The sequence below is a fragment of the Perca fluviatilis genome, chromosome 19 (assembly GCF_010015445.1).
Source record: "Perca fluviatilis chromosome 19, GENO_Pfluv_1.0, whole genome shotgun sequence".
Lineage (NCBI taxonomy): Eukaryota > Metazoa > Chordata > Actinopteri > Perciformes > Percidae > Perca > Perca fluviatilis.
Window position 1 is genome coordinate 34,774,734 of NC_053130.1, and position 11,840 is coordinate 34,786,573.

The following is an 11,840-nucleotide window of genomic DNA, read 5'->3' on the forward strand; positions in this document are numbered from 1 at the left end:
CACTGGAGAGGATTCCAACACCGGGACGTACAACAGTCTGCAGCAACCGTCAACCGTTGACAGATGATGCGTTTACTTGAAACTGGAAAGCCTTGTGGTGCATTCAAATACCCTTTTCCCATGCAGTGGTTGTTTTAGTTGTTAACAGCAATTTACTGGTGAAATAAGATATTGTTATATATTAATTTTGACCATATGGCTTAAGCAGTAAACAAGCCGTTCTTTAATGTCGCCGACTGTCGTTTTGTGCTCTTCCTTTATCCTTAATGTACCGGTTCAGGCACCAGCACCATTTCAAAAGTATCGTTTTAACACCGGTATCCAAAAAAAAACAAATGATACCCAAGCATAGTTACAGGATGGCCAAAAACTGTAAGTATGCACACAAACCATAACAGTTCCTTGAATATTTTGTAGTCGAGTTGATGTGATTGTAGCTGAAGTAAAATAATCTAAAATCAGCTAGTGAGTTTTACTGATGAGTGTTTGTTGCGACTCACCACTTAGACGCATCTCAAAGCAGATCCTGAAGCAGGACTGCATGATCTCACAGACGGACTCATTGGTCAGATGGGCTCCAACTGGTGTCAGCAGCAGAGTCCTCAGTACCTGAAACACAGTATCATTTGACTGAAATCATACTACTACATGCATGTTTGTTTTTTTATCCAGCACAGAAAAATACATTTAAAAAACACAGAGCTCCAAAGCCCTCATGGACTGACACTGGGGACACATAAGAAAAGAGTTGTATAGTTCCCGTCTCAAGCAAATGCTGGGACTTACTATGAACGTAAAGGTTTAATTAACGCTTTAATGTTAAAAAAAAAAAAATAAATCCCTTATACTGTCTGCCTGCACCTGTATTCATCGTCGTGCCTGTCTCTTTAAGGCCACCCTCCCAAAAAGCCCAGTCTGCTCTGATTGGTCAGTGTTTCGGTCTTTGGCATCTGCTCTGTCAGTTAATGCAACATCATTGCAGCCAGGGAATCACTGTAACTGGGTTTAGCTGCACTTGTATCGTGATTATCACTACAATAGTCTGGCTCACAGGATGCACAGTGCTGGGATAAAGCCTAGAATTAACTCCTGCCATCGTCCAGCGACCAGTCACTCCAGCTGGGTGAAAAAGGTCTTCGCCAGCGTAAAACCACGCAAAGCTGCAGGGCCGGACAACATCCCTGGACGCATTGTAAAGGACCGCACAGAGCAACTAAAAAAATTTTGTTGCAGACATTTTTAATATCTCACTCAGCCAGGCAAAAGTGATCAGCTGCCTCAAATGTGCAACCCAGCTTGTCTCAATGACTTCCGGCCTGTGGCTCTCACACCCCTATTAATGAAATGTCAAAAACGGTCTCCCTGCCAACCTGGACCCACTACAGTTTGCTTACAGAACCAACCGGTCCACAGAGGCTGCATTCGTCACTACACTCCACCTTGCGCTGTCACACCTATAGCAGAAGAACACCTATGCCGGGATCCCCTTCATAGATTTCAGCTCAGCTTTTAATACGAAGTAGCTGATAGAAAAGCTGAAGCTGTTGAAAGTGGACACTGGCACCTGCAGTTGGGTCCTTAACCTTTTGACGCAGCAGACTGTCAGGGTGGGCAGCCGTATATCAAGAACCATCGCAGTGAACACTTGCTCACCCCAGGGCTGCGTCCTGAGCCCCATGCTGTTCTGTCTGCTTGCCCATGACTGCACTGCCAGACTCAGCAACACCCCCTCCGGAGACTCACGGTCCACCTTAACACCTTCTACAGGGGCACTATTGACAGCATTCTGACCTAAGGCATCACTTCCTGGTTCACTAGCTGCAAGGCCTACGAACAAAGACAGCTAAACAGGATAGTGAAGACAGCCAGCAGGATACTATTTAATGCCATTTATAATTTATACTATTTTTTATTGATCCCAGTGGGGACACTTTTTTTTTTTTTGTCGTTAGAACAAACTACACACAGGTCTGAAATACACACACATGCTTAGGTCCTATACATGCGCAAATGGAGAGTGAGTGGGCTGCGACTGTTGGACAGGCACCCTGAGTGGTTGGGGGGGGGGGGTTTGGTGCTTGCTCAAGAGCACCTTGGCAGTGCCCAGGAGGTGAACTGGCACTTCTCCAGCTACCAGTCCGTACGGGGACTTGAACCGGCGACCCTCCCATTCCCAACTCTCTATGGACTGAGCTACTGCCACCCCATCATTGGTCTTCCTAGTGGAGATCTATCAGAAACACCGCATCAGCAGGGCCATCTCCATCATTTAGTACACACACACACACACACACACACACACACACACACACACACACACACACACACACACACACACACACACACACACACACACACACACACACACACACACAGTTACCTGTCAAGATGAAGCCAGTGAACTGCACTTTAAATTGCTATCTTATGGATTGCTCTGTCTGAATGTTGTTTTTAGTTCTATTTTAGATATGATAATTCTTATTTCTGTTTTTATAACTGCACTGATGACAAATTGATTCTGTTAATGCAAGTACTCAGTGGTATGACAATGAAGTGAATACTGAATAATACTGAATGTACAGTGCTGGGATAAAGCCTGATATCCGTGGTGTTTCCACTATCTCCACTATTTATTTTTCAAGGGCATTGTCCTGGTGATTGCTTTAAAGAAATTCATACAAGCTGAAACAGCGCTGTGGAGATAGGTCTGGCAATGCCAAACTATCACAACAATAACCACTTCTAAAACAAAAACTTCACAACAGCATGTTCCAGTGGGACCTGTACCATGTCAACATAACTAAAGGACGAATTACCGATCGTATAAAGGAACTTGCTTATGTAGTTGAAAAACTGCTCAGTAACTAAAGTATCACCAGCTACCGTGAATAACTGTACTGTGTCCATGTTTCACAGAGTCACTTAGGTCTTTTCACCTGAAACTTTTTTTCAGACAGTTATTGTCATTTATGCTGTGAAAAGTTTGTCAAAGCTTGATACTTTTTCAAAATACTGTAGAGAATATTGCATAATTTATATTTACTGTGAAACAGAGAAATGTGTTGTGCACAGTCACTATTTACTGCCTGAGGTAAAGGATAACATTTTTCATAGTCCTGATATTAAATATCGTCTGGTATTACGTCTGGTATATCGAAGCTGTCCCCGAGTGCCGTAATGCCTGCCGTTTGACGTATTATTAATATATGTAGTCTATAAATCAGGTTTCCCTACACTGTGCAAGAACAGGCCGAAATTATAATTCAATTTGCAGCAATTCCTGAACGTCTGAAAAGTTTTTAGTTTTTTCTCCGGCAGTCATGATTCGGTGTAACAACTGCCAGGGTCATTCATATACGGATCAGCATTCACGAGGTGCTTTGCATTGACTATTTATGGTTAAAAATGGGCATGTACAGGGCGGGATAAGAGGCTGATCCACGTACGCACACTTGTAGGTAATCTGATTTATAAAAAGGAACATTGCTTACAGGTGTGCGTACACACGGTTTTATAAATCTGACCTTTTTTTGCCGTATGCCATTTTGGGCTTTTGGGTGTACTTACACTTATAGTAAGGATCCTACACACAGTTTTATAAATGAGACCCCAGGTCATTGACCAGGGGTCTCATTTATAAATGTGGCGTACGCACAAAACGGGGCTGTAAATGTGCGTACGCCACTTCCCACGCAAAGGTTGTGATATATAAAAAACTAACTTGACGGGAGAATGTGCGGTCCTCCACGCAAACTAGGGCTGAACGATTAATTGCATTTGCGATAATATCGCAATATGTTAAAACGCGATTTCCTAATCGCAAAGGCTGCGATTTGGTCTCGATTTGATGACTCGCAAGAGCAAATCAGTCTGCACTACGCAGAGAAAGCATCAACTTAGCATGCTAACGCTACACTGTACCTTGAGCTGATCTCTGTCATTCAAACAATTCTGAGTTGAAGTTTAAAACTTTTACAGCCATTTTAATAAAATGAAGGGGTTTTGTTTGGGCTCGAGTCCATACATGCAGTTAATGGATACAAGACGCATGAGAACTGAAGTTTCTCGGTTAGCGCTAAACTCTGATATAAATATAAAGATATGGGTGGAGCAATGCCACTGCGGAGGGGCGGGGTAACAATCAGACTGATAAATGACGGTTTGGGGAGCTTTCACAGCAGCGCGGGCCGGGTGTTTCAACGGTTTTATTAGTACAGTTAATCCCACGGCAAGACCACAGCAACTAACGTAACGATAGCCTCTCTGAGCAAGTGCAGTGTTGACGGTGTCGGCACGCAACTTCACGAGGGGGAGGGGCTGGAGGCAGCTCCTCTCTGTGCACTGTAAACAAATATATGTGTGTGTGTGTGTTTGTATGTATATATGTGTGTATGTATATGTGTGTGTGTGTATATATATATATATATATATATATATATATATATATATATATATATATATATATATATATATATGTGTGTGTGTGTGTGTGTTTTACTTATTTAACTGTCTAGTGTGTAATTGTGTGTTGTTCATACTATACAATGATTTATTGTTTGTCTTTGTTGAATAATACAGAAGACAAAGAGCTTAAAAAAATAATCGAATATCGAATCGCAATCGCAATATTTGGGGAAAAAAATCGCAATTAGATTATTTTCAAAAATCGTTCAGCCCTAACGCAAACTCTGACCCATGCGTACGCACATTTTGGAGACAATGGGAATTGGCGACACAGATGGTGAGGTGGTGAACTGAAGTCAGACTGCAGAAAGTACATGTCGGAATAACAATTATTCGTAATATTTTCAAGTATTGATGCCTCATGCACATTTTGTCACTCCATATCATCCATGTTACCATGAAGATGAAATCCAGCAGTATAATTTGCGCTTGTACTGAGTGATAATTGTTCCTTGTGTCTTCTAAATCGGACTGTGATGAATTCCTCCACTTCTTTGTGAATAAGATCAGAGATGTTAGGACCAACATCTTACCATCACTTCCTCAGAACTCTGCATGTCACTTGCCTCCCGCTCGTTTTTGGTCCACTTTTAAACCTGTGACACTGAATGACATAATTTCTCTGCTACAGACTTTGAAACCCTCATCTTGTCCTATGGATGTTGTCCCTACTGTGCTATTTGTTCAAGCTTTTGACTCCATTGGCCCCTGCATTGTTGAGATGCTAAATACCTCACTTTTAACTGGTGTCGTTCCTAGTTTTTTTAAACATGCTGTTGTTAAGCCTGTACTTAAAAAGCCCACGTTGGACCCACTTCAACCTAAGAACTACAGGCCAATATCAAAACTACCTTTCATGTCAAAAATTTTAGAAAAAGTTGTAGCAGAGCAACTCACCCTTTTCTTAGAGAAGCACAAGCTGTTTGATAAATTCCAGTCTGGTTTCCGTAAAAGGCATTCTACGGAAACTGCACTTTTAAAAATCTCTAGTGATATTATGATGTCAGCTGATTCAAAGGATTTTACAGTTTTGGTCCTATGTTGGACCTTTGTTTGATTACACTATAGATCATACCATTATGATAAATAGACTTCGTGATTTGGTTGGTATGTCTGGATCAGTTTTAAAATGGTTCTCATCCTACCTTTCTGGTAGACGTTTTAGTGTTCAGGTTAATCAGATATTGTCTGAAACTGCAGAGCTGTCGTGTGGGGTACCTCAGGGGTCTGTCTTGGGACCTATTCTGTTCCTCTTGTATATTTTTCCTTTAGGACAGATAATTAGTCAATTTGGAGACATATCGTACCATCTCTATGCGGATGATATCCAACTTTACTGTTCTTTTAAGGAAACTGAGTTCTCCAAACTGTCATCTTTAATAAGCTGTTTGTCTAGTATCAAACAGTGGTTGTGTGACAACTTTCTGCTTTTGAACTCAGAAAAACAGAAACTCTAATTATTGCCCCTGAAAGTCGTATCCCTGAGATAAAGCATCATATTGGGGACTTAGGCTTGTCTGTCCAGCCGAGTCTCAGGAGCTTAGGTGTGGTTTTTGACTCGCTAGTTGGATCACCACTCTAAACTATTAGTTAGGAACTGTTTCTTCCACCTGAGAATATATCTCTAAGTTAAGACCACTTGTCACTAAGGATGAATTAGAGATGATCATTCATGCTTTTATTTCTTCAGCTCGCAGATTACTGCAACAGTCTTTTTACTTGTCTGAGTAAGAATCAGCTTTATCGTCTCCAGACTGTTCAGAACTCTAGCTGCTATTACATGCACATAAACGAAAGAGCACACATCACGCCTGTTTTAGCAGCTCTTCACTGGTTACCAGTCCGTTATAGAATTCAATTTAAAATCCTGGTCATTACTTTCAAGAGCCTTGCCGGTCAGGTTCCTTCATACATCTCTGATTTGATACAGCTACATACCCCCACCCGTAGTCTGAGATCATTAGGTCAGATGCTATTAATGGTTCCCCGCACTAATTTTAAAACTAGAGTTGTCGGTCATTCCAAGCAGTGGCTCCTAGGCTGTGGAATGACTTGCCTCTCGCTTCGTTATTTTGGATTCTGTCGAATCTTTTAAGGGGCAGCTGAAGACTCTGCTGTTCAAGCAGGCTTTTGCTTAGTCGATGGGTTTTCTATGGTTGTTTGTTATATTTTCTGTTTGTATTTCAATGTGCTCGTATTGTGACTTCTTGTGTTGAATTGCATTTCGTTGTGAAGCACTTTGTGATTTTTATCTGTGAAATGTGCTATACAAATAAATTTTACTTACTTACTTACTTACATAAAACACCTCCAACTCAAATCTTAAATAAAAATGTGTTCTTAATGTTTAATCGGCGCCATCTTGCCGTCACATTGTCCGCTACGGAGCGCAGGAGCAGGAGATGGCCCGACTCCATGGAATACAGGATAGCATCAAATACCCTAGCATTAGATAGCTGCAGAACACTGTGTAAATAACTAAATATCTGTCTTTAAAACTGTGCATATATCATCAAATGTCAAAGTCTGAAAATACAGTCGTTAAGCTCTCGCGCAATTGTTACCCTTAATGTCCTCGTTATCAGTCCAAACTTTAATACTGTTGTGACAAAACCTGCATGAAGAAAAGTGTGTTTGCCTATTACACTTTATTTCGTCTTCAAATTGTATCTCGGGGTGGGGGGTACCACTAGTTGATGCTGTGATTTTGGCAAGGTGTTAACAATCACAAATTCTTGTAAACATATAGATACTGTGGTGAACCCGTGCATAATGCTGCATGATGGAACTGCTGGCCCTGCAGGAGGACTACGCCAATGGAAGAATCAGGAGAAAAAGAGACTTCAGGGACCATGACGATGACTGGCTAATATGCCGATTTAGATTCCCTAAAGCAGAGCTCTTGGATCTATGTACTGAATTGGGTCCAGTAGAGAGGGCAACGCATGGAACCGTGCCATCCCGGTCCAAATACAGATACTCACAACTCTGGGTGCAACCGGCTGTTTCCAGAGGGAAAGCAGACAGCACACAGTTTTTTTTATAAATATCATATATAATCTTCAACTTTATCATTAAGGCTTTGTTGGATAATATATAGTTCTGTTAAATCTTATTATGTCTGGTATATCGAAGCTGTCCCCGAGTGCCGTAATGCCTGCCGTTTGACGTATTATTAATATATGTAGTCTATAAATCAGGTTTCCCTACACTGTGCAAGAACAGGCCGAAATTATAATTCAATTTGCAGCAATTCCTGAACGTCTGAAAAGTTTTTTGTTTTTTCTCCGCCAGTCAAGATTTGGTGTAACAACTGCCAGGGTCATTCATATACGGATCAGCATTCACGAGGTGCTTTGCATTGACTATTTATGGTTAAAAATGGGCATGTACAGGGCGGGATAAGAGGCTGATCCACGTACGCACACTTGTAGGTAATCTGATTTATAAAAGGAACATTGCTTACAGGTGTGCGTACACACGGTTTTATAAATCTGACCTTTTTTTGCCGTATGCCATTTTGGGCTTTTGGGTGTACTTACACTTATAGTAAGGATCCTACACACAGTTTTATAAATGAGACCCCAGGTCATTGACCCTTCTACATGCAAGAAATTAAAGAAGTTTTTCATATTACCCGTTTAAACTGTGTAATTACATAAAACCTTTGTGAAAGAACAGGTTATATTTCTCTAACACCACAGGATCTTTACTACTACATGTAAAAATGACCAAAACCATCTTAAAATTAAAGCAATTTATTTATAGCCAATGATATGGAAATATAAAATGGATATGCATAATACACAAAGAAGCAACTTCAACTTTTATGTCAAGTGTCCAGAGCATGTCCTGCATCAGACTAAAGGAATTCTTTCTTGTAAAGTGAAGTTGTTTCAGCTGGTAATGGAGCTCTGAGGTGACAGTGGTCATCCTGACGCGTCTTCCTGTGGCTACTGAGACTTTCCTGATGCTGCTGGCTTGTCTTCAGACCATCGCTGGACTGAAGCATGACACCTGGTTTCTCATACTGTGAGGAGAGTCTGATGGGTCCAGGAACACCTTATCAAACAGGAGCTTCAAACGGCATCAGGTCACTCAGATGATCTGTAAAACATGGCAGATCCAAGGTTACATTATACTCACATCAGGCCCTTCTATGTACAACTCCAGATACATTTGCACATGGGAGAAGTTGCCAGAAAGCCTTTTGTGACAGAAATCTCTTAGGTTTAGGTAACACAACTACTTTGTTAAGTTTAGGAAAAGATAATGGTTTGGGTTTAAGGCTAACTTCTCCTGTGTGTGATACATTTGGTGTTATGTAAAGGAGAAACATGTATTAACAGGATGGGTGGAGGTCATGGACGTTATGGAAACAGCTACAAACTGTTAAAAAAAGATGAATCAGTGTATGAAGTATGGAGGAACCGTATACTTGTGTTGTGATGTACCAAACCCTTGCAAAGTCAGACTAAGTTCCCGCTGAAAACATTACAATACAAGACTACACGGCCGCATAAGAAGAGACCTAGGGCTGCTGACAGTATTGTAATATATATGTTACTGGAACTGCAATTGAGGAGCTAATACTAGTATTACAGTATGACAGCTTCCGGTCTGAGCATGTTAGCGACTATTCCAAAAATAATCAAAGTTATATATATTATATTGCCAAAGTTTATAATCACTGTTTTTGTAATTCCTTACAGTTTGACAATTTCGTTGTGTACCTCCAGAATATGTCTATCAAGTAAATGTACACACACACACACACACACACACACACACGCTACAGCAGCAACGCACACATATACTGGCGAGAAGAGGCCTTTATGTAACAACAAAGCCAGCTGGGCTCCTCAAAAGTTCCTTAAAACATCCCACATCCAACCTACTACTGTCGTTATTTAACTGGTTTCACATGAGGCTTAAAGGGGTGATAGAATGCAAAACCGATTTTACCCTGTCATAGTTGAGTAACGACAGTTCGGTGGGTAAATAGGACATACATAGAAGCTCAAAGTCCCACTGACACCCCTTTACTATGAAAATCTCATATTTTGAAACTGCCGCTGAAAACGGGCGAATCCCAACAAAGCTGAGTTGCTTACGCAAGCATCTCAAAATCCGGAACCTTAAAGAGAACAGTCCGCGCCCAACATTTACATAGGCTACACAACTGACCTGAGATCAGGTAGTCTTCTGAATCTAGCTAGGTCACGCAGATCTCTATTCCATTACAAAATTCACTTCTGAAACTTTTTTATGAGAGAAATCAACCATATAAAGCTCAAATATGGGCCGCTTTACGAAAAAGTATGGCTAATTGCAAATTTTCTCCGACTGTGTGTCGGAGTTTAGTGCCGGTGTTGGTGGTGCCTGGGTTGCTACATCGCCGCCCTGACCGCAGTGTCAGCGAGCTTGTTACGCCCGCAATCTTTTACCGCAGCCCGCAGGTTCCAGTTAATCTTATAATGGATATGTGTGTTGAGTTATTTAAACAAACAATCGGGGAAATAAACGCCTCTTGTCCGCGAGTCTCATTGATAGAGCCACGGTGAGATGGAGTCCATCAATGAGAGCTAGCTAGCCTCCTCCTAACTCTGACATTCACAAAAATACATTCAATTGATATCCGAAATCGGACAAGTGTTAGCTAAGCTTTGTAAGACCTTGAGGAACCTGTAATATTCATGCCGTGACGAAATTCAAACTGTAAATATACTTTAGTTATGGGCGAAAGTGAGCAAGCTGCGCGATATTTCCCCATTGTAATGAATGGGACATATAGCAAGCAGCTGCTCGTCCTACAAAGACGCGCTGCGTTCATAAAAATGCCTTAAAATCAAATCGGACACAACGGTTAGCTTTATAAGACATTGGGGAATGATGTTATATAAAAAGCGCGTGAAAATTCAAACTGTAAATATAATTTAGTTATGGCGACAGTGTAGCTAGCTAGCTCGCGGTATTTCCCCATTGTAATGAATGGGACATATAGCAAGCAGCTGCTGGTCCTATAAAGACGCGCCTCACGTTCATAAAAATGCCTTAAAATCAAATCGGACACAACGGTTAGCTTTATAAGACATTGGGGAATGATGTTATATAAGTGGCGGAAATTCAAACTGTAAATATAATTTAGTTGGCATAGCGAATTAGTAGCTAGCTAGCGCGGTATTTCCCCATTGTAATGAATGGGACATATAGCAAGCAGCTGCTGGTCCTACAAAGGCGTACCGCGTTCATAAAAATGCCTTAAAATCAAAGGGGCGTGGCGAAATTCAAACCGTAAATATATTATAGTTATGCAGTTATGCGAGCCGGCGAGCCCGTAGAGTGCAGTATCCACAAAGGGTGACTTTCGGTTGGGTATGGAGCCCGCGGCGGCCGCCGTCAGACTGTGTGGAGCTCCTAAAGTCCGACACGTCTTACCAAATTTGCAATTAGCCATCAAATTTTGTAAAACGGCCCATATTTCAGCTTTATATAGTTGATTTCTCGCTTAAAAAGTCTCAGAAGTGAATTTGGTAATGAAACATTGCAGTGTCTGGAATATGAGATTCTGTCGCTTCTCTAATGTATGTGTATTGGGGATTCGCTCCAACCAATCGGAGCGTCTCTAATATGTGCGTATGGCAAGTCGCTCAACCAATCAGCGCGCAGCTCATCTAAATATTCATGACCATACCATATTTGGAAGAAAAGCTCTTGTTACAAATAGGGCCAAAACACAGGGATGCATAAGGGCCAATAAAATATCAACCAGGCCATTTTCAGCCCAACCAATGTTACATACCCCATTAGGAGACCATAAGGAACAGTGTGAAATACCCTATATAATCATTCTATCACCCCTTTAATGTTCACACAATCAACATTTCTCCAGCCTGTGCGCCTACAATCAAAGCTAGCCACATGCTAACACTAAATTCAACAGGCTAACCTGCAAAATAAACTATAAAACAAGATAAAAATGGCAAAACTTACAGCTTCCAAGTTTGAAGTTAAGTCACAGTCGGTATCGATCCATCCTTGAGCTTAGGTTTTGAAGGGAATCCTGTTGTGTACTGACCCTCATTGAGAAAGAGTTTTCCAGTTGTTGTGGGGACATTTCAGGCAAAAATAAAGTGAGTCCACTGGGTCTTCACATCCTCAGATGATGGGAGTACATCAAGACTTCTGTTGGTTGCAGCCAACAACAGAACATAGGAGTAAGTAGCGTGCTTTGCTCGTACAGTGCTACCAGGTCCGAAATAGCGAGAAAATCACAATGTCAGACAGTAAGGGAAGATTCACAAGGTACTCCGTGGGAATGATCGCCCAGCTGGAGGTAGTTCTATGGCACCCCATAGGATCATCATATCCAGCTG

At 41.4% G+C, this 11,840-nt stretch overlaps 1 protein-coding gene across 1 annotated transcript in view; it reads right to left on the reverse strand.

Annotated features, from left to right (window-relative positions):
• The window catches only part of gbf1 (golgi brefeldin A resistant guanine nucleotide exchange factor 1), a 138,012-nt gene that overhangs the window by 55,930 nt on the left and 70,242 nt on the right, over nt 1-11,840 (reverse strand). The window contains exon 6 of the mRNA XM_039783515.1: nt 501-609. Within this exon, the coding sequence (XP_039639449.1) occupies nt 501-609 (109 nt within the window). The remainder of the gene's footprint in view (nt 1-500; nt 610-11,840) is intronic.